The 21419-nt window shown below is 46.1% G+C and overlaps 1 protein-coding gene across 1 annotated transcript in view; it reads left to right on the top strand.

The window, feature by feature from the left end:
- MDGA2 (MAM domain containing glycosylphosphatidylinositol anchor 2) overlaps positions 1-21419 on the top strand; it is a 244782-nt gene that overhangs the window by 90424 nt on the left and 132939 nt on the right. Inside the window, exon 7 of the mRNA XM_086462047.1 lies at positions 19780-20109. Coding sequence (XP_086318173.1) covers positions 19780-20109 — 330 coding nt within the window. The remainder of the gene's footprint in view (positions 1-19779; positions 20110-21419) is intronic.

Raw genomic sequence — 21419 nt, 5'->3', positions numbered from 1 at the left:
CAAACGTATTTCTGGTTATTTCTGATAAGGCACGAGGTGAATTAGCGTTGGCTGCGGGTAGGCGGCGGCCCTGTGTGTTGTGCCTGTGCCCCCTTGTTTTGTGAAGATGCAGCAGCTCTCCCAGCCAAGCTGGAGACGAACGACGGCCAAAAGGCCCCATGTCTTCTGGTCGTTGCCTGCGCTGATCCCCTGCACGCGCTGCCTTGGTGCCAAACGCATCCTGAGCTCCTGGAGATGCCATTACCTACGTCAGCCTTTTCTCCCTCCTCATCAGCTGAACGTGTTATTGAAATTCAGGCGCTTGTGCATGCTGTGAATCTGCTGCCATCAGACGACCGCTCCCTGGGTAGGAGCTTTAGATTAGTACCTATGCTTTAATTATACTAAATAGCAGGATAAATGTCTGTCTGAGAAAAAAGTGAGAGAAGAGTGCTTGCAGAACGATTACTGCCAGGTGGAGAGAAACTCTCCCGGGTTGTTTATCGCTTTTTGGATAACCCAAGGGACATGGCCAGTTGGTTTGAAGAAGGAGTTCGATTGGCTGATAGGCATCATCAGAGTGGATTAATCTACCTGAACCAAACAGTTCATCTGAAACTAATTTTCTATAATCTAATCTGTGAATGGTAGTGCAACATAAACTCCTACGCTATAGGAGCTTTAAATAATAGCGTGTGATTAATCATGCTCGGGAGAAACTGCTGTATAGAGAGACAGTGGTGTGAATATTTTATGAGAGCCATAACCCCTGCTCACTTCTTATTGCCCAACATATCATACTTTTCAGCAGGATGAGGAATTAGAAGCTATTTCTGTTCTGGGGGTCAGGGAGAGAGCATTGCATCAGCCTAGGTCTGCAGGAGTTTATCGGGAGATGTCCACAGATTTATTTGTAATGTTGGATTTCCGTCTGAATTTTTGACATTTGGCTCAGGGGTTTTGTGGTCAAGAGGAAAAAGCCAGTCTTGTTTCGGGAACGTGGCATCGGCGTTAATTTGCCGTGATTTGCGATGGTGACGGGGTTGTGAAGGGGAAATGGGAGCGCAACACACGCTCGGAGTGAGCAAAGGGAGAGGAAAGGCTTTGTGCGGAAAGAAATTTCGATATTTTAATTGACCCAGCAGACAGCGCCGGAGAGCCCAGAGGAAAAGCCGAAGTCCCTGGCTCCCTGCAGACACAGATTTCATGAGTCATAGCATAATAATAATATGCCCTCACATTTTTATTTATAGAAGACCGTGCCTGTGAGATGCCTAGGAGCTGCAAGATGTTGAACAAAATATCATTAAAGCATTTGAGGTGACTTTCTTTTTCTTTCTCCCCTCTGCTGTGTGGCCGTTCATTCTGAGAAGGGACCACAGTGAGGAACAACCCATCAGATAAAGGAAGCACCGCTCCCTTCTAGCCCCGGTGCATCACTGCCTCCTAAGATTTTCCCCCTTTTTATTTCCATTAAAATAGAAGAAGTTTTTTTTTAGAAAAAAATCTTTATTCTGGTCTTGGTTGATTTATCTTTACTAAATGTGATGCTGAGTTTAGAAGTGAAATACAAGAGAAATTCATATCAGAGTTTTGATATTACTTTGTTTATAGATTTCTTAGCGTCTTGCCTGTACCTCGTTGCTTCGCTTCATTTCTTTTTTTGTGGTTGTGTATCAGGATTTCCACACTGCAGCTGAGGAGAAAATAGTATTTACTTGAAATAACAGCTAAGCCTTGCAGGAGAAGCATTTGGTAAATGGTGTTCACATCTTCTGTCAGGTGGACTACCAATCCCAGGATTACACGATAATCCCCTAATCTTACCCAGAAAGAAATATAAAGTTGTCTCAAAGCATCATCAGGGCTCAGATGAAATTTGTTCCCTTAAAAAATTCACTAAATTTCACTGTGCATTTATCTGAACTTGCCTTTGTTGTGTGTGCCTCATTCCATGGGTGGTACCTTTACCTTCAGTAGCTCTTGATTTTTTTTTTTTTATTTATTTTTCTGGGCATTTTCCTGTGTTTCTGGCTGACTGCCCAAGTCTGTGCCTGCCCGCCACCCCTGCCCACAAACCCATTGTGGATGATGTCATACAATGGCCACGCATTTAATAACAACAAAAAGATCTAAAATGAGACGGAATCCTTCAAAAAGAAAAATATAAAAGTAAATAAATGAGTAACACAAGTAAGTTGTACTTTCTGAATGTCAGAAATTATGTGGATCAGTGAGCAATAGAGGCAACAGATGAGGCTGGGTTTAAAGAGCAGATTGAGGCGCCGACGTGGCACTGGGTGTGTGCAGGTCAGCTCTGTGCTCCTCCGTCAGTCTTTCCTGAGACCTTTCAAAAGTTCAAAAAAGAAGTCTAAAAAAAACCCTTAAAAAATGGGGATAAATATAGTGAAGCGGCAAGATGACCAGCTATGATGGCTTGGGGGAATCCATCTCACCTGAGAGGTGGTGCAAAACGTGCCCGCGTGGAAGTGCCGTGTAAGGTGTGTTCTCCGCTGCTCCAGGGTGTAAATAACCACTAATGCGTGTTCTCCGCTGCTCCAGGGTGTAAATAACTACTTCCTGCAGTTGCCACGTGCTGCCGCAGGAGTGCTGGGATAGCGGGTGCCACTCATGGTCCGGGTGCGTTGCTTTCCGTTTGTAAGCTCCCAGGATTTATCTGGAAGCCTCCTAATGTGCCTCAGCGTTTAATGCGTTCTGGTTTTCCGCCGTGAGTGGATTTCCTCCCCTTCCAGTAAGCACTGGCGTGGAAGATGCTCTCAAAATAAAAAACAGACCCAAGCTGCCGTTGCGGCGAGGAGCCCATTTAGTCATAATGGTCTTCGGATTATATTCTTCTTTATAACTTAAAAGGAATTGTAAATCCTTCCAAGAAAAACAAGCTGGGTGCTTGCTTGCCGGTTCAGATGAACGTGGCTCTCTCGCACAACAACATGCGTTGCCTCTTTATGCAGATAAATTACAAGTTTTGGATAAACCAACGGCCTTTAAAGATGCCCCTTTCTCAAGCCCGTTGCGAGCTGCGAACTCTGCTCCCTTTGTCTCCGTTCTGCTGAGCTGTGGTGTTATCCCTTTCGTCCATCAGATAATGTTCAAGAAAGTTTTGGTGGGATGATAGAGAAATTGTTTGAGTAGCACAATGCTGTTCCTTCAGCGGTACAGGCATAATGCAGGATCTTTCATTTCCTCCGTTTGCTTTGAGCAGGAGCTCACCGGAGGCAAATCAGTGACCACGTGCCGTTTGCCTGTCAAAATCTTAGTGAGAAAGTCTGAAATCCGGGTGTTTTAAAGAATGCCATTATCAGCTTAACTGTACCTAAAGTTATTGCAAAATATTTCGTTCCATCAAAGACATTTTCGTCCATCAAGGTGTCTTGGGGTCAAACCAGAGGAGGAAGAAATGCGCTCTCATTTCAGCAAAGCTGGCTGCTCACCAATTCTAATTATGAAAGTTTCTTTCTAAGTATTTTCTTTAGGTTAATGAGTTCTTTAAATGATTGCAAGCCTGCTAGCATTTGAGTATTGGTGGGTGTTCTCATCAGTGGCATCTTCACATCCTGCTCTCAGACGGATGATTAGAATAGCTTCCCGTAACATAGTTCTGGACAAAGCCATTAGAAAGCGGAGGAAGCTCTAAGGGAATCTTGACTCCTCTCATTCTAGTAAAACTTTATGGTTTTATCCTTCTCTTAATTAAAAAAAAAAAAAAGCTCTCTCAAGGCAGAAATCCAGCAAACCCCCTCGGGATAAACAAAGTTCCCGACAACCTCCGTGCCTGACGTGTGTATTTTTTGCTTTGCTTGCTTGGAGGATGTTCTGTTTTTCTGACTTTGCCGTGGCAGAGCGAAAAAAATGTGGTTCTGATGCAATGGAAATCATTTGTCATAAAGGCCAGGATAGGGAAAATCTGTTGCACTTCTTTCAGAGTTCTCTCCCACTCAAAATATTTCTGTGAATTCGCTTTTATCATGAATTTGTCGCTATATACCTCTGTTGGCCTCAGCTAGAGGTAAATGATAATCAGTCTTCCTATGGATATTTTGTTCATTAAATTGAGAAGGAAGCACACATAGATATTTGTGTTAAAGTCAGATGCAGGACCTTGCTTGCTCGCACCGACACATGGTGATAGGGTTACTTCTTCATGCCCCGTGCGCGCACAGCTCTGCAGAGAGGACTTCACGTGATTGCCAGGAGCTTGGTAGTTGGAGACCTCACCTGAGAGGTGGCCCCAGGGTCGGTTCCTTCCCTTGATCTGGCATGAGAGGCTGAACATCCAGCTTAACCCCTGTCCCAGGAGACTCCTCTAGTGTGAGGATCTCTTAGACTTTGCTGTTGGAGGTTATTTGACTCTCTTAAAATTCTCCTTTCAGTGTGCATTTGGAGAGGGAAGCAAAAGGCATTAGAGAAATGGTAATATTGGCCTTGTAATCCTTAAGATACTACATAAAAGCATGATAATCACAATACCATACAGATTTTGGGTGACAATTGGAAATGTCAAAAGAGGCAGGAATCAAGATAATCATATGTCTGCGGCTTCTGGAAAATTACACATCTTCAACATGACTCAAACTGGGTACTCAGAATTATGAGAGCGTGGAAGAACAAATACTCCAAAGACACTGCGAAGGGGAAAATGAAAATAACATCTCTCTGTAGCTACCGGTATGTCAATGAGGAATTAAAGGCTTTTGGTGATGAAGGCTGTAAGGTGGCTCCTCCATCCAGTAAGAGAGCAAAAATGCTGGGTAGCATCCTTGAAGGACACGTGTGCATTGGGTTGGGAAACAGGCAGAGCCGGAGAAATGTTTTACAGGTCTTAAAGTACAGAGCTCTGACATGATTTGGAAGGGTGTCGGCGTGCGCCAGCTCGGGTTTGTTGCCTCGTCAGCGATTCCTCCCGATACCTTCTTTAAATAGATCACTTGGTCCCTTCCGTTGTAGCTACGGCACTTTTTAGTGCCAATTGACTCTGCCTGACTTTTCCCTTCTGTGAAGCTGAAACGTGGTGTTTGGAGTTAATTTTTCAAAGGGGTGGGATTCCCTGTCAGTTTAAATATAAAATAATGACCTGTGCTCGCCATTAGCACAAAAGCTTTTGCTGAACAAAAAGCGCTCTGGGGAAATGCATTTTAAGGCTGAGATCGCTGGAAGTACCTGTTCCATTATGTCTTTAAAAACTGGGTGTGAACTGTGAGGTAGTGGCTGCTAAAAAGGAGGTTAAAAAAAAAGAAAAAAAAGACACAGATTGTGAAATACATGAAATTTTTGTTTCTTTTGTAATGGATTTAAAAAAAAAAATAAAAAATCCTGCAATCTGATATTCCTGATGTCCGTTCTCACCCTCCTGCTTTCCCACAACAGCTCTGTTTATCCCAGAGTTTTTTCTTAGGAATTTCCCTTGTCTGTTGAAAGCAGTTGCATGGCGTAAAGGATAAAAATAAGTCTGTCTGGCTACACATCAGCGCCTCTGCTGTCACCCCTCGAATGCTGTTACTCAAAATGCGAGCAGGGCCCCCACGGGCCGATGCCGAGGGCCGGAACCGAGGCAAGGCTCTCACAACTTTGATTCAAAAAGGTGGAAATTGGGTTTTGGCGGCGCCCGTGACAGTCGTCACCCGGCGGGTCGCCCCGGCGGTGCCGCAGCTGCTGGGCGCTGGCCAGTGCCCGTCTGACGCGCGTGACCCGGGAGCGTGGTTGGGGGTGCTGGATCCAGCATGCCAAGGCTGAAACGTTGGCTTTTCTGTGCAACCAGCAGAAGGACCTTTTCATTCCTCTTCCTTTTCCCTCCCTCTGTATTCCGGGGAGGTCTCGCAGCAAACTCTACTGGTGCTTATTCCATGGCTGGAGGAAGCCAAAGGCCTTGGCACGTGTCTCCACGCATGAAATGGGCATTGCCACACCACGCAGAAGTCGTGGCCGCAGTCAGCTTCCCAAGGAGGGACTGTGCAGGAGCAGGGGTGCGGCGTGGCCAGGGGTGCTGCGGGAGGCTGGCAGAGATGAGCTCCCCGGGATGCTTCGGTAGCCTGGAAGTTCAGCAGCCCCTGCCCTGACGTTCAGTATCCGTCGGTGGTTGTGCTTTCCTCAGGGCAGGCTAGGAAGCAAGAGTGATTTCATGAAAGTGCCAAAGTTTTGACCTTCATATTCCAGAACGGGAGTTGGAAGAGCCCTCCTGGGTCACGAAATCCAGCTGCCTTTATCCCAGCATCCAATTCGTCTCCTCTTTTGGGTAACTTTATTTTTTTGTTTTGTAAAATGACCAACTCCACCTGCAAGTTTGATACTTTTCTTCCAGCACCCTCCCAGCTTTTCCCAGGAGTCTCTTCCCATATCTCACTGCTCTGACGTTGAGATCCTCTCCCGTTGCCGTCATAACGTGCCTGCGGTGGGTTTGCCATCCCTTCCAAGCAGCTTTGCTGTGGAGTGGCATCAGGCCAGCTCTGGGAAAGCTGTGCTGGGACGAAGGGCTGGACTTTGCCTTTGCTGAACCACCGTGGCAGTCGGGCACCTTCCCCCCGCCGGGGGCTCTCCTTATCTTCCCTCTTGCATTGTGCCAATGTGTTTTTTTTTTTTTTATCATAACCTTAAGGAATTTATTTAACTCTTCGTTTTAGCAGCACTCACCACTTTGCTTAGTTTCTGCTCTGTCTTGTTGGACAAGACAAACTACCTTCCTCTGGTGTAGGGTTTAAACGGACCTCTCAAAAACGTTAGCAGATGGGCTTTGGGAGTGACCCCGGCGCTGGAGGAGGAGGATGAAGAACAGCTCTGTGCCCGCGCACCAGCCTGGTCTCCCACCCCACGCCAGCCCTCCCGGCTTACCCACAGGAGCCAGCACCACTGCTGGCATCTCCCTGGGGCCTCTTCCAACTTTTTAAGCATGAGAACAGTTTAGTCCAACAAAAAAAAAGCCAGTTCTGAGCCTTCTGCTGGGAGCTGCATCCCTGTGAATGGGGTTTCAGTGAGGCAAGATTTTAGCCTAGAAAACCTGATCTTACAGCACATCCAGCCTGTTGCTACAGTCGTAAGTTCCCAGTGTGCTGTCCTAAAAGTTTACAGCTCTGCGAATGAATGTGTAAAAAAGTTGAGCTTCAGAGTTTAATAAGTCCATTTATTTTTATTATCTGCAATAGCAGTCGCAGGCATGTGCGCTCTCTCCCAGGCTGGAGTTCATAAAACGGTTCCATATAAAAATGTAGATGGTTCATTGATTCTTCTGCCCTTCCATTAGGACTTCCCCGAATTTTTGTGTGCAGAAATTTTGTTTTTAAGTAAGTTTGCTGCTCTGCAAAGCGTCATGGTGGGCAGCACATATCTATGAAGGTACATCAGAAGGGATTTCAAGAGGTGGTATTCATCTGATCTCTTCTTCTGACCCTTGTATTGTGGCTGCTTCAGGTAGCCACATTCTTTCTTCGCTGTGGGCAAGGAAAAAAACTTACCCTTACTGTGGGTTGGCTAACAATTATTAACTACTAATGCATGATAAATTTTTTTTGGCGGGGTGTGGTGTCATATTTTAATATTTTGTTAGATCTTGGCTGATTTGTACGTGATGAGGTCTGTGTAGCTTTCACAACATTATCATTTTGGCAGAAAAAATTGATTTTTTTCCCCCAGTTTTGTCTCCTCTTAAAGGGAGAGGAAGAGAAGAGAAGAAAGAACAGTGCACGGTGTTTTGTTCTGATGTTACCAAGATACTTTGATGACCTTGAAATGTATTTGAAGGTACTTACTTGTATTGCACCAGGCAGTGAATGAGATTGGTAGGTTTCTGCCCAGTCTGACAAATCGCTTTGGGAAGTTTCATAGGATCCCGATTAATTTTTGAGGCATTGAACTGTGGAATAAAAGGAAAGTGTTGAAGGGAAATGCATCCCACGTTGGAACAAATCCAGGCTCTAGCGAAACCCTGCAGTCGAATAAAGCTTTTGAGCCACACAAGAAGCTGGAGATGGGGACAATCCAGCGTGGAAGCCCTGGAAACTGGGGGTTTGCTCTGGGTGTTGAAAAGGCAGGCAAGTCCTGTGTGCTGAGTTTCATTTGCAGTGTGTGGGCAAAGAGTGAATATTTACAATATATTACTTAAGACATCCAGTAAAACTCAGCAAGGCTTTTTATTTTTCTTTTTTTTTTTTTTGGACAGCTTTGGCACAAGAATTAAACTTTATAAAGGCATTGGCCCTGGAAAACACCCAGCTGTAATGTTCAGAGGATTTATCGTTTGTTTGGCAAGTACACGGCCAGCTGGGGATTGTGTCAGCTTCTCTGGATTGTTTAATTTATATCCCAATTCTTGTCTGGCTTGTGACGAGACTTGGGAAGCTGCCGTTTGCCTGCAAGGTGGGCAGTCTGTGGGATGGGGCAGCCCCGAGCCCACGGGTCTGGCCAGGGTTGGATGCAGTACGTTGTCTTGGCAAGCTGTAACGGCGTGGGATTTTGTAGCATAGGGCATGTTTGGGGGTTTGGTTTTTTCCCTCCTTCCTTCTGCTTGGGGTTTCAAAAAGTACTAAATGCCAACTGCCGATGTGTCACCGCTGCTTATTGATCAGCTTAGGGATCCCGGGGAGGACGCTGCGGTTTCTGGCCCCAAATCAGCTTTATACTGGTGAGACACCACCGGGGCGACTCCTGGTTTTCACAAGCAGGGAACCACCGGCAGAAGGTTGTGCAGTATCCGTCCCCGGGGGTTTTCAAGCCCTGAACAACCTGGGCTGAGCTCCCATGGGGCCCAGCCTTGAGCAGGAGGTTGAGCTAGAAACCTCCTGAGCTCCTCTCTCATATGAATATTTGTATGAACCTCTATGTCTCTGCTCTTCTGGTGATGCTTTTTTCTCTTAAATATTTACTTCTAAAAGCAGTTAAAAGAGAAACCATGCTGTGTTTCACATAGTGTGATCTCGGCTTCAGCTGTTTAATGGTTCATATACCGAGTAACGTGTAAACTGAAATCTTGCTCGTTACAAAGAAGTATACACCTCCCCTTCCTTCAAAAGAAAAGCAGTGGAAGACATAGGAGCTAATTAACTAGAGCACACGTAAAACCAGACACCTGCCACATGGCATCTCCAGAATAATAAATCCTTTTCTTTCAAAAAGTAGAAGCATTTATAAAAATAGAGACAAAACCTGAAATCTCTCTGCAGTATTTGCATTTAAATTGAAAACGTGAATGCATCTGGTCTTCTAAGTGCCAAATAATTACTTGATATTAAAAAGTTTGGAGATGCTCTAGTAGAAGATGCTTGACAACTTAATTGTTCTAATAGCTACTGAAGGTTAAGGTTTTAAAAAAACTTTAAGCTAAAACCATGTTGACAAAAGCAAAATGAACTGTTGGTAAAATGCTGAGAATATGTGTCTTTTTTTAGCAAGACTTTACTTCAAGTCTGCCTTTGGATAGAAAGGTGGCTATAGGGAACATTCCAGCAGCGTGATTTTGCCACAATTACCTTGCAGAGTCCTAGATACCCTATTTAAGAATTTTGAGAGTGGTCAACATTGGTGCATTGTCCCCAAAAGCTCTGTGAATGTTTATGTGGTTATGCTATTTTTTAATGTTCTCCTTATGGCCCAAACGAGGGGCACCCTGCCTGCTCGCTTGGCAGGCGTATTTTTCTGCTGGAGAGAGTTCTTTTATGTGAAAACATCAAATAGTGTTATTTGCTGCTAATGCAGGTGAAGCTAGCTCTGCGCAGAGCTTACGGGCGGTTTTATTTGATGTTAGACTGACTTTTTAATTCTGAGCAAATCGTGCGGACCTCTCGTCACAACCTGAAAGTTTCCATATCTCAGCAGCGGACCAAGCAGTTACGGGGTTATAGAGGTGAGCCGTAAGGTAAGAGAGCTTTCCCTGCTAGAGGAGAGCTAAAGCAACAGGATGATGCTGACCTTGGCAGACCTGGTGGTCGCCCATCCGCCAAGGATGAGTCTGAAGAGCGGCGTACAAAAGAGACCCAGCTGCTCTGGGGGCAAGCTGGCGAGGCTTTGAGTGTTTGATTCAAAAAGTGCTGTGGGCTGGTGCTGCGCAGAAGGTGTTGAGGGATCTATCCCATCCACTTTCTTTTCATCCAGTCGGGTGTTTCTGTGAGAGAAAAAGGTGAAGCCCCCAGCCGGGCACAACGTGGTCACTCGAGGAGTTTCTAGGTCCTATGAACTGGTTGGAAGGCAAAGCGCGTGTTGGCAGATATCCACGATTTTGGGTTTCTGGGAGGTTTATTGCTTTGTTTGGTTTCAAGAGTGACCAAGGAGAGTGACTGCTCCTACTGAAAGTCGTTGAAATGTGCCCCGATTTGGTCTGTGTGGTGGATCTTGCAGACCCTGCCAGGCCACGTCTACTATGACTTTGTATTTGAGACCCAGTTTACACACCCCAGGGAGAGAATGGCTTCTTAGGATCTGCGGTGCGGGATTTATTTCGAAATTGGTCAGAGACAAAAAGCAAAAGCTGGATGGAAAGAGGTGTCTGCTGCCTCGCAATCACTCTTTGATTAAAAAAACCCAACGCAAAACACTGATTATAGTAGCTGAGCGTTAGAATAGGACAAAAAACACCAAAGGTGAATGGACAGTGGAAGGAGGAGACCAAAGGACGCTTGCAGAAGCCTTGGCATATCCAGAGGGAAGAGCTCAGGCACCCACTGGGCTCTGCTTAAGCAGCTCAGTTGGTGACCGATGTCCTGTCTAGTTGGAAGTGCTCGGTGCCCGGTGACAACGAGGAACCGCAGTTGGGACTGTGAACTGCAGCTTTTCTTTCCTCTGTCCGCTACCTGAACTAGTCACCAGCAGGTGTATGACCCCTTAACCATGTATTTTAGCCTTTCTTAAGTGCATCTTCTTTAAGTAATACTGGATTTGGACATACTTCTTTTTTTTTTTTTCCCCATGTTTATATTATTCCCCCAAATCTGTTAATCTTATTTCCCATCCTGTTTGGAAAATGGACTTCTTAAAGCACCCGCTGGACACACGGGTTTTGTCCAACCCTTACCATTTCAACAACCTCATCCCGTTAGCAAAGCTTCCTCTTCTTTATCGTCCAAGAGTCACACCTCAAAACCACCGCCACATCGTGAGGTCCAGCTTCCCTAGAGCGAAGGTCTCCACCCCTGACCTGGCTGCTTCGTTCAAGCGTGGCACGAAGCACGTGTCCAGCTCGGATCTCGGGTACGTTTGGACTTGAGGCTGAGACATTACTTTGCGTCAGACGTTGATGTGGCCGCGATGTTCACAGCAGAACAGCGTGGCCTTAAGAAGGATTCAGTTTGTGAGCGTGGTCTCCTGTTTGTTATTGACGTTTTCCATACGCGGTTGCGTGTCTGTAACAGTGCTGAGTGTGATGGATGACAGTCGTTCATCAGAAAGGACAGAAGTGATTAACTAGAGGACGCTTCAGAGCGGGCTTGTCTGTATCCAGAATTGATGTGCAGACTGTACAGATGTCACAATCCAGATGAACTTTCATGATGGAGAGCTGATACCTGCAAATTTCGTTGTGTGGAGTGTGGTTTTGCTCCTCTGTTTTAGAATTAGGCGAGAAGACTGCGATACCCAAGGATTTTCTTTTTGTTGTTTCCCTTTCAGATGTTTTGTTGGTTGGCAAAAGCAAATTTGAGTTTTCCTTGTTCCTTTACACAAAATAGCGTCAAAACGTATTTTAATGTAACAGAGTGAAGTTTAATGGAGTACACGGAGATATTCACCAGCGAGAAGGATATTTTGGACAGTTGTTAAATTGTCTCTACTCAGCTTAGCTGTTTGATAATACAGTTTAAGGCAATATCCTGTAGAATACTGAAGACAATATAGCTTTGCTGCCCACGGCCAAAATAAACAAAGCCTTTGTGTTTCTTTGGAGCTAATGATAGGCACTTTTTTTTGCTCCTATTGATTTGATAGAGGTAGACATGTCAATGAAGAAAAAAAAAAATCACAGAAGGACTCCCATGAGTCTTTCTTCAGTGGGAATGGCGTTTTATTTAGTACAGAGATTCGTTTATGCTGGTCTCTTACATAAAAAACAAATAAACCAGACGACGTGGACTCCACCGCAGTGTCCAAGGTGTGGTGCTGGAGCAGGTCCCTTGGTTTCATATATTCATTCATGTAATCGTTTAGACAAACAATTCTGAAACCCAGCCCAGTTGTGCAGATCTTGGATGATAAGCAAGTCTGTAAGAAGGCATCAAGAGGCATTAATATTTGTTTTGTCCTTTGCCTGTGCCGCAAGGGGACATGGTAGGATGATCCGTGTCTCATAGGAAACCAGTGTTACAGACTCCTGGTCAACTGGTGGTCTGTGATCCCCCAACTTCAACAAAGTTGGAGTTTTTTCTCACTTAACAGAGAAGATCCATATGTTGGTCCAACTTTGATTGCTTTGCAATTAGTTACGTGCATCATTGTAACAGAGCAAAGCTCGGGTCGCAGAAATGATGAGTCAGGGTCATGACGTCAGTTGAAATGTGCCTTTTCTCTGCTGGTTTTGAGGTTTGAAAAAGATTATTTCAGGGGATCGTAGATCGTTCAGAATTCCTGCAGTAAAGCATCGCTTGATGTACTACTATATCTTTTTGCATGCCTTTAATGACAGCGAACCAACTAATTTTATTTTTCCTGTATTTCTGGGATACTTATAGTTTAATAAAAATCATGTGTTAGTCATGGAATCCACCAAACCAGGTCTGGCTGCTTACACCACGTGTGTTCAATACGTCCGTTCTGTGCATTGAACTTGTGTATTTAAGTGACTGCTGTCTTTCTTTATTGCTGAAGTTCTCTGTTACGAAGCTGGTGCCTTAAACGTGGGCAGGCGCAGGTGAGCTGTCCCCCACACCTCCACGGCTGCGAGTAAAATCAGTGAATCGCTCCTTGAGGGGCAGGAAGTTGGATTTTTGTTTTCCTCTACGAAATCTGGGAATCAGTAAAGACTGCAAGTGTGAGCAACAGCATGCAATGAGGACGGTTGGCTTCTCGACATGTCTTGACAGATTAGGGAAAAGGTTTAGGTTTAGGAATACACTTTACGAGTCTTTTAGGGACTATCTAAAATCTTTGTTGTAAGGCTATGAATCTTCTGAATTGCAGTTGTGTGAGAGCAGGATTGCTTTTCCCATCTGTAAGGTTCTAAGGAGATGAGGGACCTGGTGTGATTGAAGCAAGAGCTGGTGATAAGAGCTGACTTTCTGTACCCGCTGCCTGCCTTCTATTTTCTCTCAAGAACCAATGAATCATCCCCGTAATCATCTTTCGGTACAAAGCTCACAGCGGTTACGTGGAGAGTTGCTTCTCAGTCTTTTAAAGCGAGCAGCCCACGTCTGGATTAACAGACTGGAGTTTCTAGGGAATGAAGCTGGGTTTCTGCAGCTCACTTTCCAAGCAAGCTGTTCCCACGGTGCTTTTTTCTGCTTTTTTTTTCCTTTGATGTGCAACAGAAATCATTGCAAAGGGCTTAGTCCAAGGCACATGGAAGTCACGGAAGGACCATCGTTCACTGTGGCGAACTTTGGATCAGATCTTTGGTCTTTGCCTTGCTGTTTCTCTGCAGGCCGTTGGCCTTAAAAGTAAAGCCAGGAGCCTATTGAATTAGCACAAACCCTTTTCAAATGCGTGTCAGAAGGAAACATCAAGGGGTCGGTAACATCTGTGCGCTAGCAAAGGGGGGCTGCCTTGCCTGACCCGGGGGATGCAGTTGAATCGCGGAACCGCCAGCGGTTTTGGAGGATCCTGGGCGCGAGCTGGATCAGGAGGGGAAGGTATTGGCGCTTACTCGATGAAATGCCAGTGCCGAGGGCTCAGAGACAAGCGGCGTGCTGGGTGCTGAGCTCACCAAACCTCCAGAACGGTGCTCCCAAGACACACGCAGGTCTTTACATCTGCTTGGCAGGTCGTCGGGTGACGTTCTCCTCTGGTTCGCTGGGAACAGGCGAAACCAAAATCGTTCACGAGCCTTAACAAGAGGTGAAGGGGAACGATCAAAATGAGTCGAAGCCACTTCTGGGGCGTGCGCAGGGGCGGGACCTCATGTGGCGTCTGACCGCTCAGTCAAGGTTAAAATCGGTAATTTGGGCGGTTCTGCTGCTGAATGTCGCTGTTGCTGCGGGCTGCCCACAGACGCAAACATCAGCCAGCGCAAAGCCGAGCGTCCCCTGGTGTCCTGCGTCAGCCAGCGGCCAATAGTTATTACGTCAAAGCCGGCGAACAGCGCAGCAGCTGATGTGTTGGGTTATGGCGTTTGCTGCCATTCACATGTCATGAAAGGTGCAGTGGCGAGATCTGAACGTTTTGGTGCATTAAAGGAGCGTTTTGGGTGGATCAGGGTGGGAAGATATGACTTAACCTGATGAATGCAGATAGGCCTTAGTTGAGATACTGGAATGCATTTTATTACTTTGAAATGTAATTAATGAGGGAGGCAAAGACAGTTTTGTGAGGAGTTTGAGGACAGAAATTGTTTCATCTTTTGTTTATTTGATCACATCATAGTTCTTTAGGGCCTCTTTGGAGAAAGGCTGGCACTTTCCTGAGTCTCAAAGTACAGTTACAGACTTATTTGCACATTTGCTGCTATTTTATAGCCCTGTGTGTTGATTAGGTTCTGAAAGCTCTGCTGGGAAGGTGTCTGCAGCACCATCTCCCACATTTTGCTTGTTAACCCTGTCTGTCTTTTATTTGCTATAGCCAACCCTGTGGAAACCTTCCAACGGGGTCTCAAATGTAACTGATAATACAGTGAAAAGACAGAGTCAGGATCCATTGCATGCTTCGATATACGTGACATTATATAGCAGGTGCCTGGAAGTTACGGTCCAAGACCCTGCCCATGAGGATCATCCAAACCACTGTTTTATGGGGATTGATGGTGAATGCAAACCTGTGTGCAGAATACGTACAGAAATCACTTTCCCATTACCTGGTTGATTTGTACCAGGCTCAACTCTGGTGTTCCCAGGAGGTCAGTATATGATACACAGTGTAAATCAGGTCTGAAGTCTTTTTGGAGACCACATCTAGCTTGTGTGTGTCTAAGACTCTACCCCTTTCTTGCCTGCAAGAAACAGCATCGTCTTCCCAAGACTTGTGCGGTCATTCTGGAGGGGTCTGCTGGCCCCATGTGGTTTTGCCAAGGGCAACCCTGTTGGTTCTGGCTCTGAGACTAGCTTAGCTTAGCGGGGGCCCTTCATTGCTGTAGTAACTTTTCTTTCAAAGACCTGAGCAGGGCCATCCCAGCCCCTCCTGTCTCTGCCAGCCAGCAGTGCCTTCAGCTCTGACTTACACCATCCTCTTTTCCATCACGGTGTAACTGAGAAGGGTTTCTGTGCTCAGAAGGGTTTCTGACCTGGTAGGTCAGGAAGTTTCCAGTATGTGAAGTGATTTGGAGTCTCATCAGTCTGGAGCGGGAGATCCAGGTTCAATTTTCTCTTCCTACAAAGAGCTCTAGCTCCGAAGATGCTGTGACACCGTAACTACTGCTGCCATTTTCAGGATTTGGAGAAGGGAGGTTTATTACTACTTAGGAGCGGTGGCAGTACTGCATCTTGGGGTGCTTTCCATCCTTGAAAATGAATGGTGGAGCAAGCCCACCAGGAATTCCAATGAGGGACACTCTAGTTTTTGGGGTGCTTCTAGGCCAGATACTGAGCAACTTTGCACTATCACATCTGGGGCAGTTCTGGCCGTAGTCCTGGGTCCCAGGTTCGGAGAGGAACGTGTTGGCCCATCGTGGCCCCATGCTGCTCCCTGCTCCCGCTGCCCTTCAGCTCCACGTGCCTGCAGATGTCTTTGGGCACCTGTGGTTGATTTCTTGGGGACATCCTCCAGGTATGGGTGGTGATTTTCATGTGCTTTGGTGGCGCTTTAAAAACTCCAAGATAAGTTAATCATAGAGATCACTGAGTTTATTCTGGTGCCAAACGAGATTAGGGATTTACAGAGACGGGTTGGCTGATGATCTTACTTCACCCTGAAAAGACACTGTAATTTAAAGTCATGTTTACTGCTGATTTTGTTGGTGACAGGAGAAAATACTGATAGCTGTGCAGTTTGTGGAGTCTTGGAGAATGGGGTTATCAAAACAGTACGTTGGCGTTCAGCCATAGATTGTAGTTACACAGTTGTTAGATGTTGATGTGGGGATTTCATGGCTGTCACTGGTGAATATAGTGTGTGTATAATGTGTATATATATGTGTGTAATATGCATATATATAATGTGAATATAATGTATGTTCACGTGGCTTAAGGGGACACGAAGAGTTTTGGTTTGGGGGAAGAGACGAGGAAAGGGAATAGAGCAAAGAGACTTCTTCCTTCACGTCAGAATTTCTAGAAACTCCCTTAACTTTTTCCATGCCGTGCCCCGAGTCACAGCCCTCCTCTGAACTCCTTGTATTTGGATGTGTGGAAGAGCACTTAGCTCAGGTGTGTGCTGTGCACAGTTCTTCGGTGGTTAGGGTTTGCTGCAGCCCATCAGGACAGCGGATGATCCAGCCCAGTTATGTCCTGTACCAACAGCCTGCCTAACAACAAACCAACAAGCAACAGCCACAAAACTGTAGTTGTTTTTGTAATTCAGTCCTTGAGCCAGAGAGTGGAGCCCTTCCTGGGCTGTGAAGTAAGTGGCTTATGGCCCAGAGTTTGAGGCTCTGTGCCCCTTACCTCAGCTTGCAGATGGTGCTGTGGCACTAGCCATAGCAAAGGACAGCTGAAGGTTAATGTGGCTTTCCTGTTAGACCTTGTCGTTCCTTTATAGGAATGAGAAACTGCTGAAATGGTCTGTATGAGCACTCCCAAGCAAAGGAGGAAAATACAGAAGTAAACAGAAGTTTTTTGAGGTTATTAGCAACTAATTCTGGTTGCGATGTGCTGCTCCTCCTGCCTGTCGAGCTGTTTTTTCTTTGTAACTGTCTGAAAATTATTTGCATAATATATTTACTGGGTTTTTTTGTGTATGTAAGCATTGTTTGTTCTTCCATTTTCAAACAAAAAGGTTCAGCTCATGTTTCAAAGTCACTCGCGGTGGCAGTTTCCAACCGTCATGCGATGTACGGTTCATCCTCTCGAATCAAAGCGCGTGTTCCTGCGGCTTCCTGGGGAGCCGCCGGCAGCTCTGGGAAGGGAATGGGAGGTGCTCGGTAAAGACCAGTGCCTTTCGATGCAGAGTTTTGATCTTGATAAAAGTCACAAAACTTACCGAAATAAATGAAATAATAAGGAATTCTTAAAAACACGTCAACCACTCGGGTGCTTGAAGACGCAGCTACAACTGAATAGCACGTTTCATGCCATTCCTGACCAGCCCAGCAAACGTCACAGCGTTTTCGTTCTCCGATTAAAAGGGCTGCTTCCTCCATGGAAGGAGTTTCTCACACCATGTGTGAGCGGGTGTCCGCAAGTAGCCGGATTTTATGCTGCTATTCCCTCATTGGAAAACCCCTCATTATTAAGCAAACGTTAATTCTTTTCAAAGTTGTGGAGGTGCTAATTCAGCACGGCGTTTGCGAGCTCCAAAGAGTTGGTTTTGTTCAAGGAGCTCCTGAGCGAACAGAACCGAGTCCGAATTAGCGTTTTCGCCCCTTGTAGAGCCGTGAGGAGCCGACGCACCGCGCTTTCTGTGCGCGCTGGGTGCCTCGTGCCTCCGTTTCCGTTTGACGTGGCTCCACTTTCTGTACGCAGCAAGCGAAAAGTACCTATTGCCCGAAGCGTGGGAGCCAGGGGGATTTTCTGCTCGTAACTTTTGCCCTTGGTGACCACTGTCCCGCTTCCTTGGCTGTGAACGTGTGAGGGCAGACAGCAGGGTGCTGCGGGTGGGTCCTTGACTCAAATGCTCCGCATGCGGGGCACGGTGCGGGGATGGGGGCACAGAGAGGGCTGGAGGGGAGAACAGGGCAACCTGGAAAACTATCCGGGAGAAGTCAACATGCTGACAAGAAATGGTGGATTTAAATATTTGTCTTCCAGTGCTTGCGTTCAACCTGGGTATTTTCTTGTAACTTTTCTAACTGATATTTTCATTGTGGGACTTCCCAGTTGGAGATAGTGTATATAAACACACAGACGTACTTATGCACGGATACGGGGCGGGGGAGAGGGATCTTGGGATTGTATAAGTAGCGTTTTATATTCGGTACATCAAAATATATGTGTATTTGAAAGACTTAATGGCCGATTCTGAAGCACTCTTCCAAAAATAAGTGTCATCATACCAACACTGCTTTAGAGCAATCACTTTATTGATGTAAATGGTGATAGTTTCTGGATAGTTTTATGCTCATTTAAAGAGTGACAAGAAAAATCAGATAAGTGAGTTGCAGTATTATTTTGCTCTTGTGCAGTAGATCGATGAGGGAATGCTAGTAAAAGATGCTGATCTCACCGGGAAGATGGTGGGAAATAACGTTTTCCAGAGCTGCTGTGCCCCTGCATGGCTGTAGGGAGCCCCTGAGCCTGCCTCTGCGGTGGCCTCAAAAGCTCGTCTGCCTTGGGGTTCCCATTTAAAACACTGGCACTGCCTTACCTCTGCTTTCCCGTGGGTTAGGGAATTAATTGAATTTGTATTGCGGGCTCAGATAGTCTCGGATGCAGATAGAGATTCTTGGGATACCCTGTGCCTCCCTGAAGGATAATGGTGTTCCCTCAGTTGCGTGTGCAGCCTTCAGCCTCAGGTTCCTCCTGCGAACGTGGGGTGGGTTTCCCTCACCTGCCCAGACCCAGCCAGGGGGGGTGCAACCAAGGTGCTCGTGATGGGCTCTCCCGCGCGGTTACCCCCCAGAACAGCTTCTTTTTGCCTTGTCCCGTTGACCATTGCCGAAAAACGTACTTTCAGCCCCCTTGCCTTTTAGAACTGGCAGCAGTTTCCCCACCAGAAGAAGGCGGTGCAGCCCGCCTCTGGGCAGCCGCGGGGCCGGAGGGAGCCCTCCGGGCTGCCCCCGGGGAGGAGCAGGGTGTGTAAACCGGGGCAGGCTGTAGCCTCCGGCGTGTGCTTACCTCTTCTCGTTGGACCAGCTGTCACAAAGCTGTTTTGCATGGCCGTGTTTGTTCCCAGGTAGATTGGAGGTGACACTACTGGTTGTATTAGTGATGTTAGGTTGATAACTTTATTTTCCCTTCTCCCGGTGCGCTAATAGCGCGGGGGTGAGGACGGGCTTGTGAATACATCCAGGGAAGGATAACAAACACTGAAGGTTCGTGAATTATTTTGGTTACTCTTCAGTTATCAGCAGCTCAGCCTAATTTAGGTGTTGTGACTTCCTATTTTTCATTTTGGAAATGAGAAGTACTTTAGCAATGTACACCCTGTGGTGATACTCGATAAGATTTGATCCTGCAAAAAATGAACCATGTGCTAAAGGTGTGCATTGGAAGCTTCAGTGACTTCCCGAGCACCATAAGGTCACCAAATGGTTTGGGTTGGAAGGGACCTTCACAGACCATCTGGTCCAGCCCCCTGCAGCGAGCAGGGACAGCTTTAGCTGGATCAGGCTGCTCAGAGCCCCGTCCAGCCTGACCCGGAGTGTTCCCAGGGATGGGGCTTCTACCACCTCTCTGGGCAGCCTCTGCCAGCGCTTCACCACCTTCATAACAAAAAATTTCTTCCTAATATCTAGTCTGAGTCTGCCCTCTTTTAGTTTAAAACTGTTACCCCTTGTCCTGTCGCTACAGACTATTAAAATCGTACGTAGGCATGAAGTGAAGCATGAGCATAAGCCTTTGCAAAGTCTGAATGTGCAGTATTTGTACTTTACTATAGTAAACTTTTTCTTTTTAATTTGGCATATTTCAGCCTTAAAAAAAGGACGTTTTTGGATCACCCCTGACCCCTATCACAAAGACGACAACATCCAGATTGGGCGCGAGGTGAAAATCTCCTGCCAGGTGGAAGCCATCCCTTCTGAAGAGCTTACGTTCAGCTGGTTTAAGAACGGACGTCCCCTGCGGAGCTCTGAAAGGATGGTCATCACGCAGACTGACCCCGATGTGTCACCTGGCACCACAAACCTGGACATCATTGACTTGAAATTCACTGACTTTGGGACGTACACGTGTGTGGCGTCTCTGAAGGGAGGTGGCATATCGGATATCAGCATTGATGTCAACATCTCCAGCAGTACAGGTAAGGAGGCCGCCTTTGGTACCAGTTTGACTTCGGTGTAGCCAAGCTGTGGCTGTCCTTTACTGAGGAACAAAGCTGCATGCACAGAGCGCTTCTCACCACAAGGGCGTCCAGGCAGACCCTAGGTCAGGGCCTGAGCTGCTCTGATTAAAGGACAGAAACCCGAAGAAGCGGCACGCGGGGCCCTCTCCCAAGAACACACTGGGATCTGCTTTACCCAGACTCGTCCTCTTTTGCTGTCAGAAAAGTTACTGCTTCTGCGAAAGGACTTTGGCCTTTAGTTAGCGCCTCAAGGCATCCGGAGTTGTGAAAAAAATAGCTAGTGGGAAATTACAAGGAGGAGGAGGAGGGTGTTATGTTAGCCAAACTGAATCCATCCAGCTACTCTAATCGAACAGCAAGTGCCAAGTAGAGAGGAAGGAGCTCTTTTTTTCTGAAGGATTCATGTTGGTGAATCACGCTGTTCCCAATAGGCAAAAAGTTTAAGGTACCTATTACGTAGATTTCCACATCGGTGATTGAAACGTTTCTCTCTCTGATGAGCTGGAGCCTTGGCTGTTACTTTGGCTGATAATGAAGATCTTGTATTCTGGCGAAGGAATACGTAACACAATAGTGATTGCCGGCTTTATCTCATTGCTCATAGCTGGTTTGTAACCAATAGATTTCATGGACTTTTCCCCCCGGTAGTTGACTTGAATAACGGCGGTCGTCCATGTAAATAAAATGAACCAGAAAACATTCTGAATGCAGAAGTCTTTCCTTGCCAAAAATTAGTAACAACCAAAAAAAAAAAAAAAGAAAAAGTTGTTGCTGCTTGATTTCTATAGAGAAGATAAAAGAAAAAAAGCATTTCTGTTTTCAGAGTGCTGTATGATGTTAAAATGCAGAGGCAAATAGTGTCAGTATTACATCTGCTCTCCACCCTGTCTTTTCCATGGGGTGTTGCTGTGCTTTTCCTCAGATTGTGCTTGTTGTTCACTGGGGTAAGGCAGGCAGTGCATGCCATTTAGAAGTAAGACAACAAAGAACACACTGGAAAAACATTTTTATAGCCTGGCAGGGAAATGTTTAATAGACATCTTCTGGCCCCGTTTTACCAAACACATTCAAGTATATGCTTCCTACTTTTTCAAAAAGACAAAATGCACACTTCTGCCTCAAAGAGTATACCCAGAGTTCTGTTCTCCAAATTTTACAACATCAGTAATATTGGCAATTACACGTCACATCTAAACAGTCTTAGAACTTTCGTGATGGATTATTGTTTAGACTTTAATACAGGATTATTACAGGGTAAGAGCCGAGTT

This window comes from Leptosomus discolor, chromosome 3 (assembly GCF_034619465.1).
Source record: "Leptosomus discolor isolate bLepDis1 chromosome 3, bLepDis1.hap2, whole genome shotgun sequence".
NCBI lineage: Eukaryota > Metazoa > Chordata > Aves > Leptosomiformes > Leptosomidae > Leptosomus > Leptosomus discolor.
The sequence above is the reverse complement of the archived record's forward strand: the minus strand, read 5'-3'. Positions and strand labels throughout refer to the sequence as shown.